This window comes from Euphorbia lathyris, chromosome 4 (genome assembly GCF_963576675.1).
Source record: "Euphorbia lathyris chromosome 4, ddEupLath1.1, whole genome shotgun sequence".
NCBI lineage: Eukaryota > Viridiplantae > Streptophyta > Magnoliopsida > Malpighiales > Euphorbiaceae > Euphorbia > Euphorbia lathyris.
The window spans coordinates 58,063,677-58,082,373 of record NC_088913.1 but is presented as its reverse complement, the minus strand read 5'-3'; the positions used below and the strand labels follow the sequence as shown (position 1 = coordinate 58,082,373).

At 35.1% G+C, this 18,697-nt stretch overlaps 1 protein-coding gene across 15 annotated transcripts; it reads right to left on the bottom strand.

The window, feature by feature from the left end:
- Positions 1–11,584: 11,584 nt before the first annotated feature.
- LOC136226492 (pentatricopeptide repeat-containing protein At1g06143) lies at positions 11,585–17,028 on the bottom strand. Of its 15 annotated transcripts, none has more exons than XM_066014993.1 (7): positions 16,505–17,028; positions 16,254–16,358; positions 16,135–16,178; positions 15,739–16,056; positions 14,819–14,952; positions 14,421–14,542; positions 11,585–13,465 (listed from the first exon to the last, which is right to left on the bottom strand). In XM_066014993.1, exons 5-7 carry the CDS (start codon positions 14,890–14,892, stop codon positions 11,763–11,765), a joined length of 1,899 nt encoding a protein of 632 aa, XP_065871065.1. In that variant the 5' UTR covers positions 14,893–14,952; positions 15,739–16,056; positions 16,135–16,178; positions 16,254–16,358; positions 16,505–17,028; the 3' UTR covers positions 11,585–11,762. The 15 variants fall into 15 exon arrangements, with proteins under 15 accessions (XP_065871065.1, XP_065871064.1, XP_065871067.1 ...); XM_066014992.1 differs by having other exon boundaries at positions 15,739–15,892; XM_066014995.1 differs by having other exon boundaries at positions 15,739–15,882.
- Positions 17,029–18,697: the final 1,669 nt, after the last annotated feature.

Here is an 18,697-nt window from a genome sequence, read left to right as displayed (position 1 = left end):
AAGCTAAGAAAATTACAAAAGATAAAAGAAACTAATTTACATTGGAAAAATCCTATTTATAGGCGTGGTTCGGGCCCTTTTCTTGACCTATTTCGTGTCCTTATGCAGGTAGGAAGTAGTGGGGCCGATCGTGAAGTCGTGGGGGCGGAATTGGTCTTTTTGACCAATTCTCGCAGGTCTGCTCGCCGAGCAGGGCGAGCTGCTCGCCCGAGCAGGCCTCTGAGGGCCTGCTTGGCGAGCTGGCCTACGAGGGCCTGCTCGGCGAGCTAGCCTACGAAGGCCAGCTCGCCCGAGCAGGCCCCTGAGGGCCTGCTCAGCGAGCTGGCCTAAATAGGCCAGTTCGTCGAGCAGTCTTGCCCGGTATGCCCCCGCGCGGTCGCCGAATGCCAATAATTTCGTCTTTCGTCCGAACTTATCCATGCGTATGCATAAAAACTCCAGATAACATTAGTCCAAAGGCTAAATTGACCCGCCAATCGCTTATTTTGAGCAAACGCTTCGTTTGGTGCGACTTTTGACGGATCAATTAGCTTCAAAAGATAACGGAATTATAATATGCATGCCATTTTGGCCGTATTTTCCTAAATTGATCATAAAACGAGCCTAAACAACGAAAAGTAAATAAAACATTTCCAAATTCTAACTAACTCACACAAAAGCATTTAAATGCGAGAATTGCTCGCTTATTAACTAAATAACGCTAAAACCCGTCCTAAAACCATACCCAAAGATAGGGGTTTTTGACCCTTATCAGAACCTCATACCCAAAGATAACTTAGGATCTGCCATCCCTGTGACTTCATTTAATTCTTCAAATTTAGGGTTACCATCATCAGAAGACTCACTCAAGCTGTGCAAGTCATCTTCATCACACAGGCTCTCATTGAATTCCTGAAAGTCTTCTTCATTCAGGGAAGGTTCAGCACCAGCTTGACTTTCACCTTCTTATCGATCTCCCTCTGCTCCATCAACATATCTTGTGTAGTTTTGGAATATGTCATCATCACTCCCCTCTAGATCCACAAACTCTTCACTCAAGTCCAATTCAACATCAGTGGTGTCACTATCAACCTCATCCCTAGTATAGTCATAGTCGCCATCATCGGAATCATCTTCCCCAGTGCTAGCATCATTGTTTGATTGCTCAGATGGATCTTCATGTGGATCATCAAAAGGTTGTGGTGATTGCTGAGTCCCAATTGGTGTTTGTGGTTCAGTTTGTGTCTGTTGATGAAATGGTGATTGTGGCTCAGTTTGCATAGGTGGGGGTGATTGTGCATCTTGGGGTTGTGGCTCTAGATGGATTGATGTTTGTGTCTCAGTTTGCATAGGTGATTGTGGTTCAGTTTCAAAAGGTTGTGGTGAGTGTGGTTCAGTTTTCATAGGTGGGGGTGATTGTGCTTCTTGGGGTTGTGGCTCTGGATGGATTGGTGTTTGTGGCTCAGTTTGCATAGGTGATTGTGGTTCAGTTTCAAAAGGTTGTGGTGAGTGTGGTTCAGTTTGCATAGGTGGGGGTGATTGTGCTTCTTGGGGTTGTGGCTCTGGATGGATTGGTGTTTGTGGCTCAACATGTTGTGGCTCTGGATAGTTTGGCTGTGGGGCTGGTTGGTTTTCATTGACAACTGCAACAGGCACTACTTCTTGGTAGAACAGATCATACGTCTTAAGCGGCTTATTGTAATCAAACATGTTGAATATGTCTTTGTCCGATGTTATTTCCTCATACGTTATCTCACCTCGCAGTCCCCATATCTTAAACCATATCTGACAGCAATTTGCATAACCCAGCTCAAACCCAATAGCTTGTAGTTCAAATAATGATAAGTAGTCCATGTCCGTCTCCTCTATTATCTTGATACTACCCCCATTGTAGACTATATCATCCTCTGTAATGTCCCATTTGCCTCCATGATGTATGATTAACTTGACATACTCAAACATTATCACCACCTATACGCAATAAACATGATTTTTAAACCACAATTGCAATTATCCATAAAGAGATTAACCAAGACCAACATTAACCAAGACTAACAAAGCAACAGATATCCAACTATAAATCATCAATAGACAGAGTAAACATCAATACTCAGTAATAAGCAATCGTCCAACAAGAGTAAACATTAATCAACAACAGGCAAACAAGCAATTGTCCATACTCAGCAATAACCAATTGTCCAATATGAGTACACATTACTCAGCAACAGGCAAACAAGCAGTTGGTCAAAATGAGTAAACATAAACAAATAATCACATATCCAAATAGAGCATCATCAACTATACAAACATAAACTAACATTAAACAGAGTGCCCATTGGCTTGAAACAAAGAAACACTTATCCAACAAGACATTAAACATGCTATATTATAAACAAAAGTATGAAACGATAATCAAACGTATTGAAATGATAAACACAGGTTCAATCGATTAAGCAACAGTATAGAAACGATAATCGCGGTAAACGATAAACAAAACAACATCGCGATTGAAACGATAAACAAAAAAAAGCGATTAATCCATTGAAACGGCTAATACAGGTTCAATCGATAGTTAAAAACAACATTTAGCAAAAGGAGTTCAATCGACAATAATGAAAATTATTGCGTAACACACTTAATCACTGTACAAAACCCATATTATCACCTTGCAAAACCCATTCCCCCCCTTTTGAAACCCATTTGTATCTATAACACCGAACATGCAAAACAATCACTACAAGTAGAAAGAATAAAAAATAAACAGAGTATGCGTTCGAACCTTGTAAAACAGAGTAAGCTGAACCAGTAGCAAAACAATCCTCGCTTTTCTTACACAACCACCATGTTCTTCTTCGTAAAGATGGTTCGTCTGCGATGTGGAGTTTGAAAGAATTACCTTTTTCAAATGCGTTTGATCCTTTAAATGTGATGGAAGCTTGAAGATGAAAGGTTTCTGGTTAATGAAAAGGTTAGGGATGACAGTTAATATGAAAAAGGTAAGAGGAATAAAGACTTTTCATTTACCACTCAATCTTTTGTCTTCCGAAAGTGCCCCCGGCATGTCACGTGACCTTTTTGCCAGATCATCACTTCTAACGGCGTTTCCCTGATTTACCCCTCTTTGCTAACGGAATGAAGTTCAAGGCACCAACTTGCAAACTTTTAAACCATAGGGGTGCACTTCGAAAATGGGCCAAACCACAAGGTTTATTTTTGTACTTTTCCCTAAATTTAAAGCTTTATAAATTTTCTCACAATTAATTTTATAGCATAAGGCACTCAGAATCAGAGGCAAACATAATTTACTGTTTTGAACAGAAGCTAAGCTTGATTCTGCTTCTGGACTTAAGCACTTCTGTGACTTGATTAAGTATGTTATTGAGTACAACAGTCAAAATCACAAGTTATATAATTTATGCACAGAAGCAAGCAATGTTATATCAGAAGTAAAGGGTTAGAGAGATTGTTACGCAACGATTTATCCTGTTTCGACCTCCTGGCTACATCCAGTCCCCAGAGTACCTTCGTCTGAGCTTTAATCCACTAGCGAACTCTTTCACATGTAGAGCACAACCCCATACAATAGATACAAAGGTTCTGTAAAGTAGCTTTCTTTACACTCCACAGTCAGCTATCTATTCTCCTCTCTTCCTGTCTACTTATAACCGAAGCAAACAAAAGAGTTTTTGAACTTTCTAAGCTATTGATAATTTTTGTTCTAACACGGAACACAATGTGTGAACTTAGAACTTTTTACACAAATAAATACAATGAGTGTGTATATGATTTTTGCTTTACTTTTGGGACTTCAATAGAGATTCTCTTTGAATTTCAGCATTGATGGTCGTCCATAAATGCAGCAAATAATGGGGCTTTTATAGTGACACCTTGAGGGCTGGCTAATTCGAATTTTGAAATAACCGTTGGAGGAAAATGACTCTTCTGTCCCTTTCATCCTCAGAGCCCGGTGTCCTAAGCCAATGATCTTCTTTCTTTTTCCGTTATTTTGTCCGAGGTGCCACGCTTCTGATCTTCAATAGCGGCAGTTTGTTTGTCTAACCAAATCAGGTAAAGTTTCCAAATTGAGCAGGGGACAAGCCGTTTGGAGCTTCTGAATCTTTTCTTATTTAGTTATACAATGTCAATCTCAAAAAGTCAACGTTTGATCTTGTCTCTTGTGCCTTGATCTTCGGTCCTCCGAATAAGTCTTCTCTTGAGGTATAGTATTGAGCTTCTGGATACTTCTTGCTATAAGGCTGAAGTTGATCCATGGGCCTTTGATCCATCTTCTAAGGCCTTTGACTATTTCTTTTAATCTTGCACTTTAATTTAATAAAACACTTAACAAACACATTAGTCCAAATAAATCAACATTTAATTTTAATGTGTTACTTGTTATGGGAATATTGTTTTCCTTTAATATTTTTGTCATAATCAAAATTAGTGTGGAAATGTGTTTCAACAAACTCCCCCATTTTGAGGTGATAGTGTTAAGAGTTGAAATGGAGATTTCACTTAACCTGTCTAATTAATTTTACATGGACAAGTAAAACAAACGTCTCATTATATGTAACTTGATATATTTCATACTTACGGATTCGTTTAAGGATATAGCTGATGAAGGATAATATTGGACCTAATATGGAAAGGTAAACGTTAGTATCAACCTAGCTTCTTATCGCTCTGGGAGAATGTTTACGGTTCTGTTAGTAACAGTCTGCGTACTCATTCCGTTACATTTAGTTGAAATTAATTTGTTTAAATTAATTCCAGTAACTGTATACAGCTGGTAGCGGTAAGTGTTGAAACACCTTTCCACATGATTTTGATTCGACAAAATTATTTAAGTTAATCCCATGATTAAGATATCCCAATAATTAAATTTAAGTGCTTTGATTTAATTGTATTAATGAGTTTGTTCAATGTTGAGTAAGTTAATTAACAAGAACAGGAACTAAGAATCTATAAGAGAAAGTCAAGACGAAGTCAGCAGAAAAGACTCACACAGCCGAAGCTGAGTAAGAATGCAACTCAGCTTTAAGGAAAGAAATGTCTTCTTCAGAAAAGCTTGAAGGCGAAGCCGCTGAGTCAAGCTGAGTAGTCGTCAGGTCAGCGTCAATGATCCGTCAACTTGGAAGACAAGGTCTGACAAATTTTTGAAACAAATCAGAAGCCTCAGAAATCTGTCTTGAAGAATTTTTCGAGAAAGAGCATGGACCATCTGACTTTTGCTAGAAGACAAACATGGCGTAAGAAGACAAATTTGGCATAAGAAGACAAACTTGGCTCCTGTCTAAAACAGAAGACAAGATTGGCCTGCAGCTCTGAAAGCTGACCAAGTGATGACGAAAGGAGACCGTTTCCCCACAACGGCTATGTCGGAATTCAAATCATTGGCGCCCCAAAGATCACTATAAAAGGCCAATTCATCACTTGGATCACTTACAAGAGATATAGACAGACAAGCAAATCTTCACTAAGTCAATTCATTTTGCAAAATCCAAAATAGAAGCTGTCTGAAAAGAAAAAGCAAGCTCTTACGCCAAACTCCAATCATTGTGTAAAAGTCTAGAGTGATTTTATTCATCTAAAGTGTTCTCCATTAAGTGATAACAATTCTTGTATCATCTGTAAAAGGTTAGAGGAGCTGAGTACTCGGTTATAGTACTCAGTGGTAGAGAGAAGCTGAGTACTCGGTTATAGTATTCAGTGGTAGATAGGATTGAGTAGACGAATAGAGGACGGTACTCTTGCATACTCAGTTGCTATTGTAAAAGGTTTGTGCTCTACCTTTAAAGAGCTCAATAGAGGATTGAAAAAGCTCGGAAGGATTCCGGGGACTGGACGTAGGCGGAGAGGCCGAACCAGGATAAGTCTGCTGAGTAACTTCTAACCCTTTCTCTTGATATATTTATGTATGTATCACTTGCTTAACATTGCTCAGTAAAATAATCTGTACACGCTGAAGCTGATTAATCCGAGTGCTGAGTTGGAAACTGACTTAAGTGTTGCTTCCCAACTCACAACTGAAACAACTCTAGTTAGTAAATTGACTAAAGCTGTCTCAAAACACACTCAGCGGCGCTGACCTAGAAACTGAGTAATAACATCAAAATTAAAATAAGTTAGCCTTTAAAGTAAAAAGTTTAATTAGTTCCTAGCCCCCTCCCCCATTGGAACTAATACTATCACGTTACATGGGACCAACAGTAAGAACCTATTGGGTCACATGGGACTTCGAATTGAAAGACGGAATGGTAATTTGAGAGTGAAAACCACATGGAGGCTGAAATTTATATAGTAGGGGATTAATTGATTTATTTAGATAAATATAATTATAGGATTATAATTTATTAGGAAATATATAAATTCTAATTTGATTAGAATTGTGAATTTATATATATATATATATATATATAGAAAGAGAGAGAGGATATAGTTAATGATTTAAATTACTATCCTAATATAAATATTCTAATGAGACTAGGATATGAATTATTAATTATATTTATATTAGATACCGACAAGGTAAAGGCTATGCTTACTTTGTTTTTAACAAAGTAAGTCTTACTTTGTGTGTTTTTACCATTGGATTAATTTTCTAATTCATCATCCAATGGTGAAAACACACCAAGTAATGGTACTTTATCAAAAACAAAGTAACCATAGAAGGCACCATACAGACAATATTAATAATTATATTTATTTATCTAATTAGAAAACATATTTAGACCGAGATTCTAATTAATTGTTCTAACCTAATCAGATTAGGGTTAAAGAATTGGAATAATATAAATAACATTTACCTAAGGAATTCGGTTAACACACGCTTTGGGGAAGAAAATCTTCTTTCGATTTCCACTCGAAAAATTACCTCTCTCGTTTACTCTCTCTTTGATCTCGTGTTGATTCCTTTAAAAGCAATCAATTTAGATTTAAATTGCTATTCATGGATTGATTACTGACGTCTTTCTTTTGTTTTGTTTTGTGTTCGTGAAGACGTTTGATTTTTATGTGGGCACTTCGTTTGCAACAGTAGATAGATCTTCAGAAAATATACGTTTAATCCCTTTTAATATGAAATAACGATTAATGAACCTTGGAAAAAAGATTAAAAAAAAAAAATAACAATTAATAGGAAATGATCTAGTGATCTGGTATAGATTCTATCTTTTACTCCTTAAGCCAATATTGTGTCAGAGATTGAGTATGTGTAAAAATAAATCTCACATTATGATCCTGAAGCAGCTGGACAATGTATAATAGGTTGTATTGAATTCAATACAACAACACTTACAAAATAACTTCAAGATGAAAACCTTACATCACTTATATATTATGTATGGAATGATTCATATGGGTAGTTGCCCCGGAACCCATTACAAATTAAGCATCACAATCAAAAGATACATAAAAAAACAAAGCCAGAGATACATGGCGTTAATGCAAAAGCAGTCACTAGTAGTACCCAAAAAAAAATGACTTTGGCAATGGTTTTTTCGGCCATTGGCAACGGTTTTTAAAATGTTGCCATTGAAGCGATGCTAATATATGGCATATGATAAACAGGTTGCCAGGATTCGAACCCTCGACCATTTGGTCCTAAAGGCTTTGATACCATGTCATGGACCCGTTTGAACTAAAAGTTCAAGCTTATAGTTAAGGCATAATCATAGATCTTATAGTAATCTCTGACACAGTAACAACCCAATCCGGAGTGGGTGGTGCTAGGGTAGAAGATATGGGCAAGGAGAGCCCTAAGGATGATAATGGGGAAAGGAATGAACTGAATCTCACATGGAAAATGGTGAGAGTGTGATTGAGACTTCATGTAGACACATTTTAAAGCCATAGGACCTAAGGTGTTGGATTTGGGTCAAAGCGGACAAAATTTACATGGTATTAAGTAGGCTGTTACAATTGGTATCAGAGCCAGTGGCGAAACTAGGACCCCGAATGACCCGGCGCTCAAAATATCAGTAAAAAAAATTTCAAAACGTCAAAAAAAATCAAAATTAACTGTGCGGTTGACGGTAAATTTTCAAAGCCCATCCCATTAGGGCTTGGCAAAAAATTTTTAGCCTCCAACGCATTAAAACTGTAAAAATGTTATCATTTTTTTTAGAAACTAGCATTGAACTAATAGAAAATTAAACATGTTTACTTTTTTTTTTAATGGTAAAGACATAATAAAAATAAATATTAAATATGTCTACTTTTTTTTTTTAATGGTAAAGACATAATAAAAATGAATATTAAATATGTCTACTTTTTTTTTGTAATGGTAAAGACATATTAAAAAGTCCATTTAAATTAATTAATAATGGTAACATGTTTTTATAATTATTGAAAAATAAAATAAAAATAAATAAAAATTTTTTAAAAGAAAATGAGGTTATAAGAAACGAACATAGGACCTCCCAAATAGAAATAAGCATCTTTAACCATCTCATCTACCTTTAAACATTGAAATAATACTACATAGAGTCAATATAATTCTTTCCAAAATATTACCAGTCACCATTACTAAAAAAAAAAATTCTCAATTCTCCGGCCGTCTGCCGGGGCTCGAGCCCCCCCTAACCCCCCCCCCCCCCCCCCTTAGTTCCGCCCCTGATCAGAGCCAACTCTCCATGTACGATGTGTGGTTCGAGGCCAAACCAAGCATAATCTAGTGGGCCTATGGTCCGGTGTGGATGACACCGGGGTAGAAAGAATGAGCCCGAAGCGACCTTAAGGGATGGAGACGGGGGCTGGAATGAATCACACATTGAAAATGGAGAGAGAACGGTCATGACTTATTAGTAGGTGTGTATTCAATATATACAGACACGTTTTAAAGTTATAAGGCGTTGGATTTGGGGCCAAAGCTCCTAATATCTATAATATATGGTATTGGGCTAGACTATTACAAACTTTGCTTCACCACACCTATAGTTTGTTATAGGTAGGGCTGTAAATGAACAGAGCTGCTCATGAGCGGCTCGATAAAAGCTCGGCTCGATTTGTAAACGATCCGCTCGTGAACACGATTTACTGGCTCGGTTCGTAAACGAGCCAAGCTTGAGCAGGCCAAAGCTCGGCTCGAAAGCTCGCGAGCAGGCTCGATTAGAACATTTCTGAACAAATTTTTGTTTTGTAGAAAACTATATAGTTTTGTGTTAGTTCACAAATATCCAAACTTAATATTATTTCATTTGCTATTAGATGGGTTCGTTCACAAACATAATAAATGAGTAATAGACGAACTATTTGTAAGCATCTTGTTTATTTATTCACGAACTTTGCTTGTGAGCTTGTTTATGTACACAATTAAAGAGTTATTTGCGAGCAAACTTCACAAATATAATTAACAATTTATTCACAAACAATTCATGGTTATATAATTCTCTTAATGAACCAAGTCCAAAAGAGTATTTTGGGCTCGAAGCTCGGCTCAAGCTCGTTGAGCAAGCCAAAGCTCGGTTCGGGCTCGGCTCGTTAATTTTATAGCAAGCTCGGCTTGGGCTCGAGCTCGTTAATTTTATAGCGAGCCGAGCTTGAACAGGCCAAAGCTCGGCTCGGCTCGGCTCGTTTACAGCCCTAGTTATAGGTTTCAAAACATATATCTTTGTTGTTTTTTTGGCTTAATACATCATTTGCCTCTGAACTTGTCCAAAAAGCTTGATTGACCCCTAAACTTTTAAAGTGTCCTGATAGCCCTTTCAACTTACATAAAAAGTTCGGTTAATTAATTCTACATTTTTTTTATATATTAGAAATATAATAGTGATTTTAATGTAATTTCAAATTTCTAACCAAACATAACAGTATTATTAAACATTTATTCTAAACACAATTAGATACTTTATAGTATTCCATCATAATTCACCTTATTCATTTTATTTTACATTATTTTGATAACACCTTATAATCCAAACAAATGGGTTGAAGTGAATGTTCAATTTAACATATAATGGTGAAAGGTTAAAGCATCGACATTTACTCAAACACTACCAATGTTTTACTAGGCTTATTAACTACTGCCATTATTTTACTATGATCACAAAAATTCAATTAGTACCAATAAAATAACTGACTTAACATCATGCCAATACATGTCAAAATTCTAATGCTAGATTATAGGCAAAAGAAAAAAAAAACATTAGGATAATCTTTTATTTAGATACATTAATTAAGCCTAAGCCTTTGATCATTGATTGATTTTTTTTTTTTTTTTTTTTTTTTTTTTGTCAATTTAAGCCTTTGTGTGCAAATTATAAACTTTTAATTCAGTTAAAACTAGTTTAAAAACCTATGCCATGCACGGAATACATAAATTCATCCAATCCCGAAATGCATCATAATTTTTTAGACGTATATATGTACGTAGCATAGTTTTTATAAACTTACAAATTAATTGAGTTAATATATTTATAAAGTTACCATAAATAGTTTTCCTCAATATTTTCAACTATCAAATTAAATTTAATAAATTTGAGATAATGATCCCATCTTGGCTAGGCTACTTGCATATAATCAAATATCAATAAATCTACGTGGTTGCAACAAAAAAAAAAAAGATTCAGATCCGAATGTTCGGAATGGTCTAAAGGATGAAGTTTGGACTGGAGATGTCTTTCTACAAATTTGGATTTACGAGAAATATATTATTGTTTTGTGTTTTTTATGCTTTTTATGGATTCTTTTTACTTTTTGTAGTCATTTTCATCCTTTCGTGGTACATTTTGCTTGTTGTACTTTTTTTTTCATCTAATGAAATTACAAGCAATTTCTCAAAAAAAAAAAAAAAAAATTTATAAAAGAAATAGAAAAAACAACTATTTAATTGCACTTATTTGAACATCGATAATTAATTTATTTATCATCCAGATTATTTTTTATTATAAACTTGAAATCATTTAAATATTGCTAACGTTTTCCTTTTCTTTTGTATGTTAAAATTAGTGCTGAAATTGTTTGAGAATCAAGAAAACCTTGGTTTTGAGTTTCATATATTGAAATTAGTATTGATACTTCAAATTCTTCAAAAATAAAATAATATGTTAGATAACACTTCTCTTTTCATGCTGAGAATTGTTATATTTGCATTCGTAATGACATTCTTAGATTATAATTTGGTTTTCTAAGGCTTGCAGAAAGAAAGAGGCCTAGTTGAGTAATAATAGAAGAAAGTGTTATTGAAAGTATTAGACCATTATACAAAAGCCCTGTTTGGAAATTAGCTGTTAGCTGATTACATTAGCGGTTAGCTGATTACATTAGCTGATTCGATTAACTGTTTGTGTAGACCTGTTTGGTAAAAATTAGCTGATTGATAATAGCGGTTTGTGCAAAAAGACGAATAAGAGCATTAATTTTGGCGCAGGAGAAGAGAGAGTCTATCTATTAGGGTTAAAGAAGTCCATTAATTTTAATATTGCAAAACGCTAATTGAAAAAGCTCATTTTAAGAGCTTTTTCTAAATTAGCGTTTTCATCCCAAAACTCTCTTCCAAACCTCTCTCCACCAAACACTCCAATTAGCGGTTTCAGTGGTCAAACCTCTAAAGTTGGTCAAAACGGTTCTTTTTACCCAAAACGCTATTTACCAAACAGGGCCAAAGTTTAATCAAAACACGAAAATACAAAATTCTTATCGACGTACAAACAGTGAATGTAATTACGTACATTCATAGTCAGAAACAATGTCTCCAATAGAGAAACTGGAATAAAAAGAGGAAAAAACTTATATATCTCACCCGAAAAAAGAGAAAATGGCTCGACATACATTTGAAATGTGAATTAGGCAGCAATATTAAATATTATATCCACAGGCATCTGACCAACTAGCTTCAGCTGCCCATCCAATTGAGTCAGCAATGAGTAAATCTCATTAGAAGCTGTGTGAGATTTATCAGATGCTGCAAATTGATGAACTCTGTTTTCCATCTCAATCCAACTGGAGCCAGGCCGTCGCTTTTCTACCCCGATTTTCTTCATGGTTTGCCTCATCTTCGCGGCCTCATCCCACCGATTAACTACAACATACATGTTAATCAAAAGGGCGTAATGCCCCGTGTTTCCTGGCTCCACGACCATCAGTTCATTGACAGCAACCTGAGCAATCTTTAAGTTCCTATGAATCTTACATCCACTCAACAGAGAACCCCAAATAACAGCATTGGGTTTAAACGGCATATTTCGTATCAATTCCAATGCTTCATCGAGTAAACCTGCCTTGCTCAATAGGTCAACCATACATCCATAGTGCTCAATGGCAGGACATATGGAAAAATCATGTATCATCCTTTTAAATCTCCTATGGCCTTCTTCAACAAGACCTGCTTGAGCACAGGCACTTAAAACACTAACAAATGTTACACCATTTGGTTTGATTCTCTCTCTTTCCATCTCACCAAACAATTTCAATGCTTCTTCTGCATATCCATGAGCAGCAAGCCCTTCAATCATTGAATTCCAACAGAAGAGGTTCTTTTCTTGTAATTTGATAAAAACCAACATCGACGTATCTAAGTTCCCACACTTGGCATACATATCGATCAATGCAGACCCGATATACACATCGAATTTGAATCCATTCTGCATTAGATAATGATGTATTTCCTTGCCAAGGTCTAGGGCTCCGAGATGGGCGCATGCTGAAATAACAGTTGCCATTGTCACCATATCAGGACAAATACCACTTTTTTTCATCTCACTGAACACTACTAATGCTTCTTTGAATTTCTTATTCTGAGAATAACAGTTGATCATTGTTGTCCATGAAATAATATCTCTCGCATGCATCTGGTTAAACAAAAACTCTGCAGACTCCGCATCTCCCCGCTTTGCATACCCATGAATTAAAGTGTTCCAAGTAGCTATATTCTTTTCAGGCATCATATCAAATAATTTCCTAGCAGAACTCAAATCCCCTGCCCGAGCATAAACAGATACCATGGTGGTCCAAGTAAAGGTATCTTTGTCAGGCATCTCATTGAACACCCTCTTAGATTCAACCATTCTGCCCATATTCGAATAGAACTCAATTAAAGCAGTTTGAACAAAAACATGCGACTCAAACCCATGTCTCCAAATATGACCATGGACTGACTCTCCAAACTTCAGCTCCAATACTGTATTGCAGGCTTTAATTAACGATGAAAATGTATAACTTGTAGGCAAGACTTCAGATCTCAACATGTGTATGTAAAATGAAAGTGCTTGATTTGGGTAATGGCATTGAACGCATCCTCGAATTATTGCATTATAGACAAAAACATTGGGATTTTCCATTTCTTTATAGGCTAAAATTGCATAATATATGCAGTCAAAAGAGGAACAAGCTGTGATAAATTGGTTCATCAAGAAGCAATCTTGGCATGTATTACTTTTGATCATGGCAGCATAAGCAGACTCTAGCTCTCTTAACTTGGAACAATAATTTAAACAATTAAGTATAGAGTGCTTTTGAGCAGTGCGCGATTCTTTTCTGAAAGTACCATCTGTCAAAGACCCCAAAAAAATGTTTAGTATGAGAAGCAAAGTTGCACAATATAGTAGAGAGAACAGCAAAAAGAGAAATAAAGTTTGAAATTGAATTATCTTAATCCCAAAAGTATAATAGAACTCTTAACAAAATTTACAGAGAAGCTTGGCTTCCATCTAAATTTGTTCTTTTGCATGGCTCCTACAACTAAAATATGGACCTGAAGATGGCCAGCTTCATAAGAAGTATTTCCAACTGGAGAAGGGTATGCGAAAGGGGGAAAAGAAAAAGGCAAACGCCATATCGGCAACATGAAAAAGAAAAAGAGAGCAATTGGAAGAAACCTGGAAACATAAATAACTTGTAACAAAGCTTCCAATCTAAAAAAGTTATATACTGAAGTTAGTTTCATATATTGATTATTGATGTAATGAGATTTTACTTTCAGTTTAATGGCATATATTTAATTAATATTTCTCTTCCTCTAAGCTCCTTTCTATTCATATCTTTCTTCCATTGATGAAATGTCTTTTTCGCCATGATCTAAACCATTCCATCCATAAGCATATACAAACTGATTTTTACCCTATAAAAGCAACATTTCCAAGTTCTGAATTCTGATGCCGGGAAACAAGAAATTATCTTCTTTTCTTGTTTTACCAGTAGCTAAAAACAGCAGAAACTGGAACCTCTATAGGTTTCTTTATTCAGCTAACCATCTTATTAGCCCCTTGGCCCCCAAACCAAGGCATACTCACTCATCACCGCATAAGAAATTAGTGCAATTTGAGCTTTAATTTCATCCCACCAAACACCCACAAAAAAAAGACTAATCTGAAATAAACCGTGGGTCACCACACTCATTCAAGGACAGACTATGCCCTGCATCGGACAAAGCACCAACCTCAAAACCTATAATAAAATAAACTCAACACGATGCTTTCAAGACATACATAGACAGATGTACTTACCAACAAAATATCGATTGCTACTGGAATCAGCACTATCAGCAGGTTTCTGAGGCATATTTTGCTCAGAATTTGTAACCACAAGCACTTTGTTTATCCTCTCTTCCTTCTCAACCACATTCATCCTATATGAGTAACAAAATTGTGCATGTGAGAAGATTAAATATCAAAACTAGAAACATCAAATAAGGAATTCAATAACTCTATATGTTCAAGATAATAATGCTTCATCATCACACAGCAAAAAAAAATCATATACATATTTCCAAACCTTATTAGAATGGGACACAATCTTGGATTGAGTCTACCCTATAGTGAAGTTAACAAACTGTGCCTGCCTAAATATTATTATTATTTATAAGAATTTAAAACTGGCCCTAGAAAGAACACTACAAACTTACATGGTAACATATTTGGACGTAGAAGAAAGCATTTTCTGACGACTCATTGAAGAATAAGCTCCGCAAGCCATCATGCAAGAAAGTAAGCATTCTTCCCCAACAACAGCCTACTATACCATCCACAACCAAGAAACCTGAAATTTCAACATAAGCTTTCAGAAGAGAGATAGCTGCTGCATTTAGCCCGAAAAATTAATTATTTGAAATAAGTTTGTTTTGGCTGAGATAAATATAATTGGAGTGAAAGTTCAAAGATGAATCAGTTCAACTAAAAATGCCATGACCATGAGAGTTGTGAGGCCAACTCTTTATTAGGAAATAATCACTATACAAAATCAAAACCAAGAGCTGCATACTTTCACAACCAGAACAGACATTCTAGTTTTCAATAATGCCGTCACTATTTATATAAAAAATTACTGAAAATCCTAGTTAAGGCTCTTAAACATAGTTTTGAGCTTACATGTATATAACCCGTAATCCTTCACCCCTTCCCCTGCAATTATCTGCAACTACTATTCATTTCATATCAGTTTCTGAAAACATCTAGAGAATCACAGCAAACTCCATGGAATAGGCAATCTCTTCTCTAGCTTCCTCATCCCTCATTATAATTTTCAGGGCCACCGATACAATCAATCAAGTCTTATTATATTTAAACAATACTACATACTCCCTCAGTTGTTATTTATACACCTCGCTTTAAGGTTTATCAACTGATTCATTTTTATAAGAAGACTTATATTAACAATGCACATTTGACAAATATATATATATATGTATCTCAAATTTTCCCTTGTTTATTATAGTAAAAGATAGATTTAGTATTAATGCAAACAATTTTAAGAACCAACATAAAACAGAAGATTGTAATTTGAACTATTATCCGTCAATTTACAGGAAAATGAAGAAATAAACACCTTCGAATTAGTTTCATTAAGCGCCAAAAAAAGCCCAACAACTTCAATTCGGGTGCCAGTAAACCAAATCCGACCAGACTCCGGCCAACGCCACACCAAAATGCTGATTCAGCATCATACTCGCCGATGACACTTACCACTTGGCTGCCACATTCTAAATTCAAAATTTTAATCAAATGGCCAAATACATTCATCTTAATTTCAGATGTCACTTCTTCCCCTAATCACACTGTTAACTAGTACGATAAATCCATAACTCCAATCGCCACCATTCACTAATTCAAGCTTCTCACCGGACTTTCATTTTAAAATCTAGTTCTGTCAGTATCGCTAGTTAGTGGAGGACAGAACAAATTTGCACAAAAATGCAGAACAAGATAGGGAAAATATGGAAACCTGTTTAGCAGAGAAAGTGCAGCAGCGAACTGCGCCTGAGCTGCCTAGCCGGAGAATTTAGGGCAATTTTAGAATAAAAAAAAAAAAAAAAAATCTCAGTTAAATGTTCTGTTACTCACATCCAACTGTATGCCATAACATTAACTGTGTTTGCCAAATGCAAGAAAGTGAGTCTTAACGTTGCAGCTAGTACAACCGATCATGCTTTTCCATCTAATATCATCCTTGGAAACAAAAAGCAATTCATGGTAGGCAATTAACATAATCAATAAATTGCTTTTTTCAGCTCGAACAAGTATCAAACAGTTGGTCTTCAATGTATTAGGTACTCAGTTTCAACACAAATACCTTATCAGCTAGAAAGTAGTACCTTTGGATGCTAAAGCTGCCAATGCTTCTGCGAGCGATGCCTAAGCAAGACCAATTCTATGAAATTAATCACCAAAATTAGGCATATAGAAAATTTATCTATCGTGGACCTCTGTAAGTAGGAAAGTTGCAGGGAAATTTGTTTATTGCGTTGGGAATGAATTTACTGATACTGATATTGAGAAGACCTTGTCAATTACTGAGGCTCGTGGAGTTGGAATGGTTATTGCTTATGAATCGAGAAGTGTTAGGATCAGTCCTGAAACACACTCTGTTCTAGAATATGTAACTGAAATATTAGGAATTTTGGGATTGTTGGGTTCCTTGGTTTATGGAGCAATTGGTCTTCCCATTTTAGGGTTAGGGAATTTCTTTGAGAGAAAAGCAAGAACTAAGGAGATTTGGGTTAGGAATTTCTTTGAAAGTTTTTGCTTTTCTTCGATTTCGTGGCTTCCGTTTTAGAGATATGCATTAGAGATGAGATTTGGGGAGTCTTGATTGTTTTTCTTGCTTCTGTGATATTAGAGCATATGCAAACAGACTCTTAGTTCACTCCCTAAAAATAATATAAAAAATTGATTCTTAGTGATTTAAGAGTTACTAATACATATTATCTCCGACAATACTCCTTATATTCACTCTCTATTTATTATTTTATTATTAAAGTTATTAACTTTTGTTATATTAACCAATAGTGAAAGAAGAGAGAATCCTCAGTAATAAATTATTAATAAAAAATGAGTTAAGAGTCACTAAGAGGTAGGGAGAGACTCTCTATTAATAGAGAGGATGAGGATGCTCTTAGTTATTTGATGAGCCAATTTTAACCCTCCCTCCTCAAATTTTAACTTAAGAGCCAATTTAAGAGGCTGTTGGAGATGCTCTTAGGTTACAATTGATTTTCAGATTTGGGTTTAGTGTCCTTCAGTTTCCTGGAAATTTAGAATTATTTTGTTTTTCTTAATATTTTTTTTTTCAACACAGCTGATGAGTTTTTTTTATATATAATCCGAAAACTTGTATTAAGAAAAAAAAGCATCATTCTGAATAAAAAAAGAAACATAAGAATTCTTATATGAGAGAGGACCGTGTCCAAGCAGCTAAATTATGAGCTATAACATTCGCTTGACGCTTCTCCTAAACGAACTCAATTGAGGAAAATACCTGAGCAACCTCTATAATATTCCCTAGGATTATACCCAACCAATTTGGCAAATTTTATCCTCCTTTAAGTAAATTGATAGCTGAAACTGAGTCGGATGCAACTAAAATGGTTTGATATCCACAATTCTGTTAATACAACTAATGAGTTAACCGAATATATAAGGGAAACAAAATTTAGTAAAATCTAGAATTGATCTACCTTATCAACCTTCGGGTGTAATTATACAATTTTGATCCTTATGGTATTATTGCTCTTCACTGTTAGTCATATTATATATATATATATATATATATATAGATCTAGAGAGATTTCAAAAATTAATCTAAATTCTGTAGAACTCTTAGATATAATACGAAAAAATAATCTTTTTATACATAAATATAATTATGTAATTAAAATTAATATTAATATATTGCATATTATCTTAATTTTTTTTATCAGTAAAAAAAATTAAGGAAGTAACACCTCAGATTCATCGTTACTATTTTATATTATATATAGATATGGAGAATTAGAGAGACTTTAGGAGAAATTTTAGGGAATAATCTAAATTCGGTAGAATTCTTTGATATAATACGAATAAAATAATATTTCTATAGATAAATATAATAATATAATTAAAATTAATAAATTATATATTAATTACTATATTTTCTATAAATAAAAAATAAGGAAATGACAACTCAGCTCCATTGTTACTGTTTTATATTATATATAGTTTGTTTTTGACAAAGTAAGTTTTACTTTGTTTTCTACCATTGGATGAGCTTACTTTGTCAAAGTTCATCACCAACCAATGGTGGAAAAAACAAAGTAATGCTTACTTTGTAAAAAACAAAGTAAGCATAGCCTAACCCATAGAAGCAGTGGCGGAGCCAGGACATATATGTCGGGGGGTAGACTGTGGATAAAAAATATTAAATACTACAGATTGGGCTAGATGCTACGAGTCAGGTTAGACCGGCTCATTTATTTTTATAAATCCTAAATTAGACCCTAAATTAATTATAGGGATAAGGTACCAATTTA